This window comes from Leopardus geoffroyi, chromosome C2 (assembly GCF_018350155.1).
Source record: "Leopardus geoffroyi isolate Oge1 chromosome C2, O.geoffroyi_Oge1_pat1.0, whole genome shotgun sequence".
NCBI classification, from domain to species: Eukaryota; Metazoa; Chordata; class Mammalia; order Carnivora; family Felidae; genus Leopardus; species Leopardus geoffroyi.
In genome coordinates this window covers 140740417-140755363 of record NC_059333.1, presented here as the reverse complement: position 1 = coordinate 140755363, position 14947 = coordinate 140740417, and the positions used below count along the sequence as shown (strand labels likewise).

The following is a 14947-nucleotide window of genomic DNA, read 5'->3' as shown; positions in this document are numbered from 1 at the left end:
TCTGATTTGGGCTCAGGTCATGATCTCATGGTCAGTGAGTTTGAGTCCCATGTCAGGTTCCCTGCTGTCAGCGTGGAGCCCACTTTGGATCCTCTGTCTCCCTTTCTCTCTGCCCCTCTCTCATGCTCTCTCTCCCAAAAATAAACATTAAAAAAAGAAACAAACAAACTCTGTAGGGTAAAATACACTCAGATCTCTTCATGTCTCAAGGTCTCTTTAGCAAAGATGGCATGATTGCTAATGATTGAAAACAGTGAGGTCTGTACTTTTAGCTCAAAGGCTCCTTATGCTTTTCATCAGTCTACAGAAGGAACCAAAGAAAGCATGGCACAAAATGATTTGCCATTAGTTTTTTGTCAGGGCCGTGAGGTTATCCAGGAACAAGAGTTTTCTTCAGGAAGTTAACATTTACAGAGCAACTGTTTTACCCAACAATCTCCCTCCTGCTGTGGAGCTGACATGAAATGTATATTTTGTAGATCCTTGTTCTGTTCAAGAAATTGCCCCTCTTGGTCCAAATATGAAGAACTGCTTCTCTAGGCCTTTTTTTTTCACAGGGGTGCTGGGGTAGATCAGAAAACCTCCACAGTCCCATTTGTCTCTACAATGAGCTTCATTTCTATCATCCAATCCTCTTCTGTGCCTGGGATCACCCCCACATCTCCTTAGCGGAAGGACCACATTCCATTCAGGACTGTGACTTCAGTGTCTATCACACGTGTGGTTGAGATGTATGGTAGCTTTTCTTAAAGATGGCTGCCATTAGAGCCTTTCTTGACTATATATACAGCTCATTCTCTCCCATGGAGATGTGGAGTCCATTCTTCTCTCTCATTGAATGGGGGCTGGTGTGTGATTCCTTTAAGCAACGGTATTTAGGGGCACCTGGGTGGCTCAGTCAGTTAAGCGTCCAACTCTTGGTTTTGGCTCAGGTCATGATCTCATGGTTTTGTGAGTTCGAGCCCCGCATCGGGCTCCATGCTGATGGTGCACAGCCTTCTTGGGATTGTCTCTCTCTCCCTCTCTCTTTGTCCCTCCCCCACTTGTGCTGTCTCTGTCTCTCTCAAAATAAATAAATAAACATAAAAAAATTAAAAAAATATATATATCCAGTGCCAAACCAGACACCAGAAACATGAGTAAAAAAGCCAGTAGATGACACCAGCCTCTGCTGCCATCTGAGGACAACTGTATGAGGGACCCCAAGTGAGAACCACCCAGTTGAGCCCATCAACTTTGAGCATCAGTAAAAATTTGTTGTTTTAAGCCAGTAAGTTTTAGGGTAGTTTGTTACACAGCGTAGATAACCAGAACAGAACTCAATAAATATTTGTTAAACAGAATGTACAGTTCCACTGGCCCATCCTCAGAGACAGAACAGTTAAGCCCTGTGTCTCAGCCAGTTTACATATTTACACATACCTCTTGCAGAAGAGTGCCTCCAATTGAGTATTTATGCTCAGGAAAAAAAAAAATTCACTGAGTGGTAAATTATTCCTGCAAGGACATTACGAATCCTTCATTAAAGACATTAAATGATATCCATGTCTGAATAGGCTTCTACATATTAGGATTTATGTCTTCTGTGTGGCTGATGGCCTTTATTCTGCTTACAACACTGCTACATATACTATTTCACTTATTTGTATGTGATGATGGCCCATCTTATTTTGAAAAAGAATTTGAGGAGACTATTAAATGGTATATAGTAATATATCATAAGGGACTAAAAATTATATGTTGTCATAAAAGCTGGAAGTATTCATTTATCTGGAGCAGGAAAGTAATTTATTCCCCAAAAAAACCTTCTTCATCATTTTTTACCCTGACACCAGGACTCAAGTCAGAAATAGAGACTGGTGGTTTGACCTGGGTTTCAAATCTATATTTATGTCTGTGAAAATGACAGTCACTGGCAAATAAGAAACTTTTTAAATAGCCATGCATGTTTTCATAATAATTCAAAGCCATTCTTTAAAACTACTTCCAAAAGCATTTAAATCATAATTTTCTGGTTTTCTCCAATCCACTTAAATCCCGAATGGTACAAAAGTGCCCAAAGTAATAACCCTTCGGGTGTGATGACAATAACGATGAAATATAGAAGTGCACTGCGTGGGGGCACCTGGGAGACTCAGTTGAGCATCCAACTTTGGCTCTGGTCATGATCTCGCGGTTCGTGAGTTCAAGCCCTACATCAGGCTCGCTGCTGTCAACACAGAGCCCACTTCAGATCCTCTGTTCCCCTCTCTCTCTGCTTCTCCCTCTGCTTGTGCTCTCTCTCAAAAATAAATAAACATTTAAAAAAATGCACTGAAAAGGGAACAAGGGGCATCTTATGACAAACAAGGGAAGCAGTGTCTCTCCACCAAGGGTAATTCACTTCTACACCTCCCAAGAGTGGGAAGACACGTGGTTTGGAGCAAACCCCATACCAGCAACAATATTTTCTGTTGACATTGTGTTATTATTCTGCTCCCTTCATTCACATGCAAAGATGTGACTTTGGATGGATTTTCCACACAAGTATAAAGTGTGACCATCAGAACCAGGGCAGGCCTGCCCTATTTTTCCCTGGCAGAGCTACTCTCTGATTTCACACATGCTTGACTGGGAAAGCCTTAGAAAAGTGGCATAAGCGGAAGGGTCAGGCAGGATGAGTGATTTGGCCACATGTGGTCTGTGTAGACAGGTCATAAGACAAGAGCACTCAAGTCAGAAAGGCTTCTGTCACACCTGAGATTATGATAACTACATCAGAAGAAGGCAGGGTTATCTAGTAATGTGCATGGAGATTGGAACCAGACAGCCTGAGTTCAGTGCTTGCCTCTGTCGCTTGATATGTATATGGTTGTTGCTTTTTAATCATGTGACTTCGGGCAAGTTACTTCACCTCTATGGCTCAAGTGACTTTACACCACATGGTATAAAAGTTATAGATATAAGTGCTTGGCATATCATAAACAACCACATTAGTGGTGCCTATGTGCATTATCCCTACCACCCCCATCCTCATATCCCATCCCTGCTCAGGGAAATGGAGAGCCTGTAGTAATATCTCAAAGCCAGGGACCTTTAATCACCATTTGTCTGGGTCTTTCTGCCCCTCCTTACAAAGGTGCAAGAGACACGCTGTGATCAGCAGAGAAAGGGGAGAGTCTTGTCTGGCCCCATCCCACTCTGCATGTGCCAGAGAGTTTGCAGGTTCAAGCCAAGAAGTCCTCAGCTCTGGCCAGCCATTGCAAAGAGGTCAACTGGCAGCATCTGCCACTCACCTGAACAATACTGATCAACAGTCCAAGCAGAAAGGCACTTAGTCTCCATTTGGGCATCACCAGCCTACTCTAGCACTGAGCTAGTTGAAGCTCACCCCTGCACACCCCTGAATCTCTCTCTTTGGGCCCCCCACCTCCTCCACTGCCCAAGAAGAGACACTCTGGATTCCTCATTGTCTCACACCCCACATCCAGTCCATCAGAAATCCTGGTGTCCGGCTCCCAGAAGAGGTTGGAGTTCTTCTGCTTCTCTCCATCTCTACTGCTGCCCTGTAGTCCAGCCCACTTCATCTCCTACCCAAAAGGCTGTTGCTGCCAGCCCATTTCTTCCTCTGGCTTCCCGTATCCCTATTCTGCACCATAACCCAAACTCTCATCCCACTGCACCCCTACTTGAAGCCTTTCAGTGGAGCTGCACTACACAACCCTGTCTCCTCCCCACAGCCCACAAGCCCCAGCATCACAGGACCCTTACCTGCCTCTGTCCTTCATCTCGTGCAATCTCTGGGCTCTGAGCACACAGGCCTCCTTTCTGGCCTTGGGACTTGGCACTGGTTTTCCTTTTGCCTTAAATGCTCTTCCCCTGGATCTGTGGAGGGCTGTCTTCCAGTTAAAGCTCACATGTCACTTCTCACCCTGGGCTGCCCATCTGCTTCCTGACCCCTACATACCATCATGTCACCTTCCGTCTAATCACAGACAGAAATTCTTCTGTGAGAGTACTGTTTTTGTTTATTGCCTGTCTTCCCTCAATTACAGTGAAAGTTCCTTAAGGATGCATTGTTTACTGATGTAACTTAGCATCTAGAACTAGGCCTGGCTGCATAGTTGAACGAGTATAAACTACATTTATTCACTCAACCAACCAACAAGCATTCTGTCCTCCACCTTTTAGCCCAATGCTTTCCACAAAGTAGACAAAGATACTTAAGGGCTTATGCCCCCCACCCAAGAAATCCATATCTTAGCTGTGTGCCTATATAACTGCAATATAATAGTAATAAATGCCTAAATGCCATATGAGTGATGTACATGAGCTACCGTATGTGTTCCAGTGAGGAAGGCATCATTTCACACAGGTGATCTGGGAAGACTTTAAGGAGAAAATAGAATTTGAGTGGGGTGGGATTTGGAATTGGCCAAGATAAGATGGAAGCAGGGACTTCAGAGAAAGTACAAGTCAGAGGAAAGGCAGCTCCAAACCACAGCAGAGCAAAGCCACCTGGGGAGCAGATGGCGAGAGGTGGGTTCAGCTGGCACAGGAGGTCCATGAGGGCAGGCGAGGAGGAAGAAAGTCAGAAGGAGAACTGGCAACAATACTATGAGCAAGCTAAGGCAGTGTGTGCCACACGGGCAAAAACCAGGCTTTGCCCACAGCCTACGCTGGTGAAGCTGCAAGCCCGAGGCTTATCATCAGTACCTGAGTTTGCTCTCAGTGCAGACACGTGTGTGCTTGTGAGCAAATGTAACTCACGTCATGGATTACAAGGCTACCAGCTATATTAACATATCTGATTAGATACAGCTGATGTCGAATATTTGTACTCCTGTTTTTAACATCTCCCAAATATTGCAGCAAATGATCTGTTGTCCATATGGGTGAAAAACCTTTAGGGATGTCACAGACAAATTTACATTGCTCAACCTTAATTTTTCGTACCTGATGGGTGAACTCAGGTCAATTCATAGACTATGTCTGTATGTCTATTTATCTATCCATCTATCCACGTATATTTTCTGGTATCCAAGATCCATTATGGGGATAACCCTTGATAATAATAAAAAACTTTTACTTTGTATATGATTTTACTTCTAGCAATTGTATTTTCCATTAAATACCCAAAGACTTAAAAATACATTTTTTTTCTTACCCTGATATTTATTTTTCAACAGAAAAGCTTGTGAGGTGGCTACATTTGGGGGGTTAATTTTAATTAAAATTGCTGTATTTTCTTGTATAATTTCCCCCCTTTTTTCAAACCTTTAGAGGTATCACAGGCATGATTCAAATACCCCGTGAACTCACAGATTAAATGGAAATTTTTAACATCAGTATTGACTCACACCTTTCAAAGGACACTGAATGCCATTCAATAAAATCAGATTAGATCTATCATGTTCAATGACAAGACATTTGGAATCAACCAGGCCAAACTATTAAAAATATTAACATATTTTTATTGTTATTTCTAAAAAACTTCACCCTATGTGTGTGTATGTGTATAAAACGCCCTTTCTTCTTTCATGTATGACCATGTCCCTCTTATCAGTCGATCTTCATGACAGAGTCATAAGACAGACAAAGCAGGTGAGATGAGCCTCATTTCTGGGGTGGGAGAAATTATAAAGACCGACGAGGTGAAGAATACGAGGAACAGCAGTGCCCAAATGTGCCTTTTCCCTTAGCTCAGTCTATGTGAGAAACACAGAGAGAGAGAAAGAGAGAGAGAGGCTGTACGTGTGGTTATTCCATCAATTCTCTCTGCATCCAGAAAGCCAGCAGAACAGTAACCTCCCATGGGCTCCCCATGCCAACAGTCGCCCCAAAACATCATCACTGACTGTGATAACATGACAGACTAGGTCCCTTTCCCACCCACTTGCTGCCTGCAAAGCAAACCACCCTCCCCCCAAAAAAGTAAAATAAAATAAACAGAGAACCTACTGGATAACCCAAAAAGGGTCAATGCTGCCAGAGTTTGCTACGTAATAAATTTTAAAATCCTTCCCTAGGCTGTAACCACAGCTCCTACCACACCCCTGGAGGGCCTGGGCTGCTCCTGTTGACCCTTGTGCCCTGGAAACAAGTCAGTAAAAGAATCATCCTTTGCTTTTCTTTGTGCTAAAAATTAGAAGTGAGCAATGACTGGGGACGTGTGAAAAGAAAATGGTAACTGGATTACTCTGAGCTGGATGCAGTTACTGCCAGCCCAGCAGTTCTCAAAGTGTGGTCCCAGACCAGCACCAGTGCTCCAGGAAGTTGCTAGAAATTCAGGTTGTTCCCAGACTCTACCCCTGATCTACTGCATCGGAAACTCTGGACACAGGAGCCCAACCCAATGATTCTGATACAGGGATGTTTGGGGACCACGGCGGTAGGTAGGCCACAGTCTTGTCACAAATGATGTGCCCCCACCACTCTGCAAGTCAGGGATTCAGCTTTGCTTGACTCACTCATAGTGCCCGTTCCTCCTGCCCACCTCTGCCCACTGTCTCACACCTCCCAACCTTGGGTGACTGGTTCTAGTCTGTTCACTGTGGCTCTAGACAGAGATGGTCGTGGGGCAGGCGTGAGTCTTTGATCCCTTTGATGACCTTCACAACTTCCAGGAAGGCAGTGGGAGAGGCTAGTAAGGGGAATATTAAGAGTAGTAGAATTTTGCCCCCTGGTGTCAAAAGTGTACAGGTTATTAAAACTTCAAAGTAGGGGGTAGATGTGGGGCTCCTGGTAGATTGCTGTGTGGAGTCTGGGTGACCAATATCCCAGTCCTGGCCTCAGGGGATTGTTCTTAACCTCCTTGAGCCCTTTGTTTGCTCATCTGCCAATCAGGATTGTGTAAGGACTGCTTGAGATAATGCACTCCCTCAAAGGGGCTGGCTTGCTTGGCCGCAGATAAATAGTGGTCATGATTATCACAACAAGAAAAGACAACAGAGAGGACTATTACTGGCAGGAAACACAGGTGACAAGAGCAGATACATGAGACCGTGATGGTCTTTGAGCGCCCTGCTAAGGAGCTAGGGGGTGCCAATGGACAACTGGGTGGCTAACACAAGCACAACCACCTGGGAGGCTTGCTAAAATGCTGATTCTGCACCATTAGGTCTGGGGAGGGGGGGTTTCTAACAAGTGTCCAGGTGACACCCAACCTGCCACACCACCCTTTGAGTAGCAAGGCTATGGATTGTTCTTGGGCAAGTCAATGACACAGAAGTGCTCCAGAGACACTAAACACTGGCAAATGACCCACTCTGCCCAAAAGTTTGCCAAGTTTACACAATTCAGTTCCTGTAGGCAACTTAGAGGTCTTTCCCCTCAGCCCACTGAGACCTCCTCCTACTGGAGTCTGTAGAGCAGACAGGAACTTTGAGCCCGAGCAGCTGGGTCAAAAGCAAGAATGAATCCACAGGGTGCTACTCGCCAGGACATCCCATCTCATCCCATCCCATTCATCACGGTCTACACACGCCAGAATGCTCAGTGCTCTGAAAATGCTACCCCAGAGCCCCAAGCACATATGTCACCCGGCATCCTTTGCACATTCAGAAGCAGAACCCAAATTCCTGTTGTTTCTCTCTGGCTCCCTTCTTCTCTCACTTGTTTTCTCTCTCTTTATTTCTGCGGCAACAATCCTGTCAACATTATCACTGGCGGCTATCAAAGCAATGGCCAACACCTATATCTTTGCTCAGAGAACTGAACCATGTGAAACTGCATAATTTGTTAGTAAGCAAAGTGAAAACTAGAAATTGTATAGTATGTCAACTCAGAAGAGATTTTCTGCCACACGAGAACTATGATAAATAAAGATCCTCCAGGTTTTTCATTTAAATCTTTCTTGTTTCTCCTCCTTAGCCAGAAGATATTGGACAAGCACCAATAGTAAATGCCCCAGAAGGTGGAAAGGTTGACTTGGAAGCCTTCAGCCATTTTACAAAAATCATCACACCAGCAATTACCAGAGTGGTGGATTTTGCCAAAAAGTTGCCTATGTTTTGTGAGGTGAGGAAACTGTTTTTCCTTCTGCATTATTTTTCGTTATAGTTCCATCAATTTCCAGGAATACTGCGTATTATTTATAATTTAATATTAATTAGTAGGGACTTAGGTCACGTGAAAGCAATGTCAGTACAAAATGAAAATGCACTCTGTTTCATTTTTTATTTCCCTACCTTCTCTATTCAGTCATCATTCATTAGCTTGTCCACATGAGGCTGAAGATTCTCTCCTTCCACTGACTCCAGGCATAGGGAAATAGGACAGCAATAACTTCTATTCATTCAGCACCTATGATGCCCCAGTTACCATGCCCAAGTCTGCCCACATTACATCCAAACCTTGTAACAGATTTGCAGGGTAGCTTTAATTAAGCCCATTTTATGATTGGGGAAAACTAAGATCAAAGAGATGACATGAAGTTATGCAAACAGCGATGGCTTGAGTCGAAGTCGATATGCTTTCCATTATACATCACAGCAAAAACAGTTGTGTGGTTGTTTCCTCCTCAACAATAAGGAGCTCCCTCACAGAGCAAGGATCTTAATAACTCCTTAAGTCTCCTCCCTTTTCCTATAATCTCACCCTTTCTTGCCCCATGTTCAGGGCACCCTGAAGAGCACACCCAACAGAGCTCATAGGCTTTCCCTTTTGCGCACCTCATCTTTAGCAGTCTTACTATGTGGTACCTGGGGGCACCTCATCTTTAGCAGTCTTACTATGTGGTACCTGGGACCTGCAGTCAGCTGAATGGGTGAGAATCCTACATAAGTTATTTGGTGTCTTCAACTCTTGCTTATCTCATCTTTAAAATGGGAATCATAATAGTATTTACCTCTCAGAGCTGTTGCAAGGTTTAAATGGGATCATATATATAAAGTGTTTGGATAGTGCCTGGTCCTAAGTATATCCATAAATTTTAGCTGTTAATGCTGCTGCTACTTCCTCTATCACATTACCATCCTGTCTCTAGCCTTCCTTTTCTAAATCAAGTGGAAAATTTTGCCCTTTGAAAACCCCCATCAGGTGCCAATCTATTGCTCTTCCCACCTCCAAGGGGACCCAGAGAGATATCAAATAGAGAAGTCCACATACTGCTGTGAGCCTCTGGGGTAAGCTACCCAAGTGATAAGTGAATCTAGCCTCACCTAGAAAGAAGCCGTCTCCTTGCCTGGAATGATTCCATCATGCCTTGGCTTCCAGCTCATTTGTGCCTTCGAGTTTGCAATAGTGGGAGCCCAGCTGGAGACCTCAGACACTGATGCGGATACTTCTCATTGCCTATTTTGAGCCTCCACAAGAGCCATATCTAGAAGGACAGAGCAGTGGGCTTCAGGAGGCAGGTATCTGATCCCCAGACTTAGCTGAGGAAGAGTGCGTGCCTCCCTCTTCTCCCTCCCCTTTATCCCCCTACTGTGATGGGGCCAGGGTACCTGACATGCTGGCTGGTAGCCCTGCAGTGGGACCTATTCATACTCAGAGGAGTTGGTGAGTCCTAGAGAAGGGATTTTGACTTGTGTCTGTATTGGTATGGAGCTTTCCATGTCTCTGACCATCTTTTTAAAAAATTACTTATTGGGGTGCCTGGGTGGCGCAGTCGGTTAAGCGTCCGACTTCAGCCAGGTCACGATCTCGTGGTCCGTGAGTTCGAGCCCCGCGTTGGGCTCTGGGCTGATGGCTCAGAGCCTGGAGCCTGTTTCCGACTCTGTGTCTCCCTCTCTCTCTGTCCCTCCCCCGTTCATGCTCTGTCTCTCTCTGTCCCAAAAATAAATAAGGGTTGAAAAAAAAAAATTAAAAAATTACTTATGAAAGTTTGGAAGGTTATTAACAATAACATATTCAAGACATTGATTCATAATAACACCACTTAAGCTGCTGACATTCTGGAGCCTATTTGAGTCTTTTTTCAGTTGTGTGTGTGTGTGTACATGTACCCACATATATATGAAGTATGAAACATATTTATCTACCTTATTGTACTTCCTACTTATGAAACTATGTTTTTACTTTTTGTTAAAGAGTAAAAGGCACATATAAAGGTGCAGCCCAATGAATTTTCACATACTCAACACACCCACGTAATTAACACTGAAATAAAGAAACAGAACGTTATAGGGGCACCTGGGTGGCTCAGTCCGGTAAGCGTCCAACTTCAGCTCAGCTCATGATCTCGCAGCTCATAAGTTCAAGCCCCGCATCGGGCTGTGTGCTCACAGCTCAGAGCCTGGAGCCTGCTTCAGATTCTGTGTCTCCCTCTCTCTCTGCCCCTCCCCTGCTCGCACTCTGTGTCTCTCTCAAAAATAAATAAACATTAAAAAAAAAAAAAAAGAAAAAAGAAAAAAAAGGAAAGCAAGAAATGTTGCCATCACCCTGTTAAACCAAACGTTTTACCCTCAGCCACAGAACACATCATTTAAGTGTTTTTTCACAGACGAAGTTTTAATGACCACAAACTAAAGAAGAGATCTACAGAATTTAGGTCACCTGTTTTGACTGATCTTCAGCTCATTTCCCATTCTCCACTGATATAAACATTCTACAATAAGCATCCCAGTGCCTATGCCCCACTCACTGCACTGTTTCCTAAAGGCAAATCTTAGAAGTAGAGTCTAAGGAGTAAGGTATATACACCTTTTAAGGCTTGTGATATGTGTTGCCAAATTGCTCTCAAGAAGGGTGTAGAGCTGTTCCAAGGCTGCTGGGTTCCTCTGACTCTGCGCGTCATCTTTCTTTTTGGTTCATGGGGTTGAGTTCGTTTTCCTTTCTTGGTCCTCTCTCTCTCTCTGGGCTGTGTCCTTTGTCCCCCATCCTAGGTGTGTGAAGAAAAACCCTATTGAGTACACTACCCCTACAACTCGAGCTAGCTTGTTAGTCACATGTTCCCTTTTGAATACCCACCAAAAATGTTTCTTAGAAAAATGTAAAACTGACGTACACCAACCATGGAGAGATATTTCAGTTAAAGAAGAAGGGGAAGAAGCCATCTCCACCACTAGTAACAAACACACTTGTGTCCATGGTAAGAGTGAGGGGTCCACGTGGAACTTTTCAAGCACAGCTGTGGCAAGCTTCTCCAAGTTCCTTCAGAAGCTTAATCCTGCTTCAAAGTCATGATTCCATCTCTCCTCCAACCCTGATTTTTGTAGTCTCCAAATTGCAGGAAAAAAAAAAATGGTGGGGAGGGGCTACTTTAACAGCCAACACACATCTGTTTCTGGTGTTGGTGGCCTCCTGAGGACTTTTAGCCCTTTCTCATTCTCTTTAGAACCCCAAAGAAGGAAATGAACTGTGTGGGCCCGTTAGCTTCCTGTGGAGTGGGCTGGAGATCCCAGGTGGTCTGGAGAGCCACAGCCTTCCTGCCAGAGGCATTTTGGTGCATGTACTGTTCAAATTGTGCGCAGAGTAATTCTGTGCTAAGATCCGTGCCAATCCACCAGCAAGGTTGGTGGACACCCAGGGCTTCAAAAGATCTAAAATCATTGCTGACACAGCTGCCAAAACACACATTAAGAATCACTTCTGAGGGTCCTGCGTGGCTAAGTCTGTAAAACATCCGACTCTTGATTTTGGCTCAGGTCATGATCTCAGCGTTCATGGGATCAAGCCCTGCACTGGGCTCTGAGTTGACAATATGGAGCCTGCTTGGGATTTTCTCTCCTCTCTCTCTGCCCCTCCCCTACTCACAATCTTTCTCTCTCTCTAAATAAATAAATAAACATAAAAAAGAAAAGAATTACTTCTGGAATGCAGGGCACGGACCTCTTTGCCAATCAGCCCGAGTGCTGCTCTCCTAAGGTGACAGAGAGTCTGTGGGAATGCCCCTGCAACTCTGCCTGCCATGCCCTCTTGCAGCTGCCTCTCAATGAAAGTATTGGGGCAGGTGACTGAGGTTATTTGCCCACATGTTGACACAAATCTTACCATCATCCTACAAACCCTTCTTTTTTTTGAGAGAAAGAGAGCACACAAGAGCACAAGCAGGGAAGGGACAGAGGCAGACAGACAGACAGGATCTTAAGCAGACTCCACGCCCAGCATAGAGCCCAACACAGGGCTCTCGATCTCATGACCCTGAGATCATGACCTAAGCCAAATTCAAGAGTCGGACACTTAACAGACTCAGCCACCCAGGCAAACCTACAGACGTTTCTAAAAGGAAAAGGCATCTGGCCTAGTTTCTAAACCGTTGGTTGATTCTTAACAAATACTTATTCAACTTTTATTTAAATCTGAACCAATTAACAGGAAGTTATAAAAAGAAATCTACTTCATCTAGATTCAGACTTGGCTACAAAGACGCGGCCTGCCCAAGTTTGCATTCTTTATGACAGATTAAAAAAATAAATGGTTTGATCTGATCAGCAATTTCTCTTTGCCGTTCTATGCCAGTGGTTCTCAAGAGCGGGGTCCCTGAACCAGCAACATGAGCGTCCTCTGGGAGCTTGGAGAATGCAGAAACTCGGAGGGTGGAACCAGCAATGTATTTAACAAGCCCTCAGGTGACCCTGATGAGGCTGACATTTCCCATGGGCATTAAAGCCAGCCTGTGCCCACTTGGACCAATTCTCCATCTTACTGGTGGAGGATCTATCCAAGCTCAGGGTTTCCCATTGCCTACCATGATCTTGGGCCTGGAATACAAATTAGAACCTAAATAAAAGTAAATCACAGTCATTTTTTTTTAATGAGTGGAAGGAGAGAATTCCCATGTATATATATTCCAGAACCAAATATGAAATGACTTTTATTCTGTAGAAAAAGCTAAGTAATTTGAAGTTAAATGGTAAGGTGGCTAGGCTGACTTAGCGAAAAATATGAAATGCCCAACATTTTAAATATAATTCAGTAGTATTACCTTCAGTTTTATGTAACAATCTAAATTGAACTAGTCAAGTGTTGCCAAGAGTATTGCCCCAAAAGAGTTTGTACCTGATTTAATGAAAAGATAAAAATTATGTGTGATTTACACATTCATTGCTTATGGTAGCTTAGTCATATCCCAAGTATTTCGAAAGAGTGTGTTCTCTTCTTTCTTTGCACTGGATTCTGAAAGATCTAGCTTCAAGTCCTAGTCTCACCCACAAAATACTCATGTGACCCCTTAGCATGTTACTCAACCTCTCGGTGCCTGGATTTCCACTTTTATGAATGAAATTGAAATTAGAATATTCACTTCGCGGTATTGCTGTGACGATTAAATAAGATGACACCTGTAAATCTTAGCATGATGCCCAGTGCATCAAAAATATCCATTAACTAATAGCCTTTCAAGCTATTTTGATGGTGGCTTTTAATTCAACATTCTGTCCTGCCAGAAAGTAAAATTCTGATTTTTTTTTTATTTTTTTATTTTTTTTTTAATTTTTTTTTTTAACGTTTATTTATTTTTGAGACAGAGAGAGACAGAGCATGAACGGGGGAGGGTCAGAGAGAGAGGGAGACACAGAATCTGAAACAGGCTCCAGGCTCTGAGCTGTCAGCACAGAGCCCGACGTGGGGCTCGAACTCACGGACCGCGAGATCATGACCTGAGCCGAAGTCAGACGCTTAACCGACTGAGCCACCCAGGCACCCCTAAAATTCTGATTTTTTGTTCTTTTGCTAACAAAGTTCTTTTTCTTTTTAAGTTTGTTATAAATGCTATCACATCATCACAAATCCTAATTAACAAGACAACCAAATATGCTTAAAATGAGATTACAGAACTGGCAGGGAACTCCAGTGTGTGGAGTAACTCCACTGCCTGAGGTACTGAGAATACAACCCTGGGAGCCATGAGGTCTGAATTCTAGTTCCACCTCTACCCCTAATTCACTGGGTGACTTTGGGCAAAACTTTTTTTTTTTTTTTCAATATATGAAGTTTATTGTCAAATTGGTTTCCATACAACACCCAGTGCTCATCCCAAAAGGTGGCCTCCTGAATACTCATCACCCACCCTCCCCTCCCTCCCATCCCCCATCAACCCTCAGTTTGTTCTCAGTTTTTAAGAGTCTCTTATGCTTTGGCTCTCTTCCACTCTAACCTCTTTTTTTTTTTTTCCTTCCCCTCCCCCATGGGTTTCTGTTTCTCAGGATCCACATAAGAGTGAAACAATATGGTATCTGTCTTTCTCTGTATGGCTTATTTCACTTAGCATAACACTCTCCAGTTCCTTCCATGTTGCTACAAAAGGCCATATTTCATTCTTTCTCATTGCCATGTAGTACTCCATTGTGTATATAAACCACAACTTCTTTATCCATTCATCAGTTGATGGACATTCAGGCTCTTTCCATAATTTGGCTATTGTTGAGAGTGCTGCTATAAACATTGGGGTACAAGTGCCCCTATGCATCAATACTCCTGTATCCCTTGGGTAAATTCCTAGCAGTGCTATTGCTGGGTCATAGGGTAGGTCTATTTTTAATTTTTTGAGGAACCTCCACACTGTTTTCCAGAGTGGCTGCACCAGTTTGCATTCCCACCAACAGTGCAAGAGGGTTCCCGTTTCTCCACACCCTCTCCAGCATCTATAGTCTCCTGATTTGTTCATTTTGGCCACTCTGACTGGCGTGAGGTGATATCTGAGAGTGGTTTTTATTTGTATTTCCCTGATGAGGAGCGACATTGAGCATCTGTTTTCATCTGTTGGCCATCCGGATGTCTTCTTTAGAGAAGTGTCTATTCATGTCTTCTGCCCATTTCTTCACTGGGTTACTTGTTTTTCGGGTGTGGAGTTTGGTGAGCTCTTTATAGATTTTGGATACTAGCCCTTTGTCCGATATGTCATTTGCAAATATCTTTTCCCATTCCGTTGGTTGCCTTTTAGTTTTGTTGGTTGCTTCCTTTGCTGTGCAGAAGCTTTTTATCTTCATGAGGTCCCATTAGTTCATTTTTGCTTTTAATTCCCTTGCCTTTGTGGATGTGTCAAGTAAGAAATTGGGCAAAGCTTTTACATCTCTGAGCCTCAGGG

General features: G+C 43.7%; 1 protein-coding gene and 1 long non-coding RNA gene across 15 annotated transcripts in view; one reads left to right on the top strand and one right to left on the bottom strand.

Annotated features, from left to right (window-relative positions):
* Nucleotides 1-14947, top strand: part of THRB (thyroid hormone receptor beta) — a 388247-nt gene that overhangs the window by 360250 nt on the left and 13050 nt on the right. For all 14 annotated transcript variants that reach the window (XM_045436313.1, XM_045436318.1, XM_045436316.1 and 11 more), the window contains one exon: nt 7852-7998. In XM_045436313.1, the coding sequence (XP_045292269.1) occupies nt 7852-7998 (147 nt within the window). The remainder of the gene's footprint in view (nt 1-7851; nt 7999-14947) is intronic.
* Nucleotides 10300-14947, bottom strand: part of LOC123575703 — a 128313-nt gene continuing 123665 nt past the window's right edge. The window contains exon 4 of the long non-coding RNA XR_006700942.1: nt 10300-10801. This is a non-coding gene — a long non-coding RNA (uncharacterized LOC123575703). The remainder of the gene's footprint in view (nt 10802-14947) is intronic.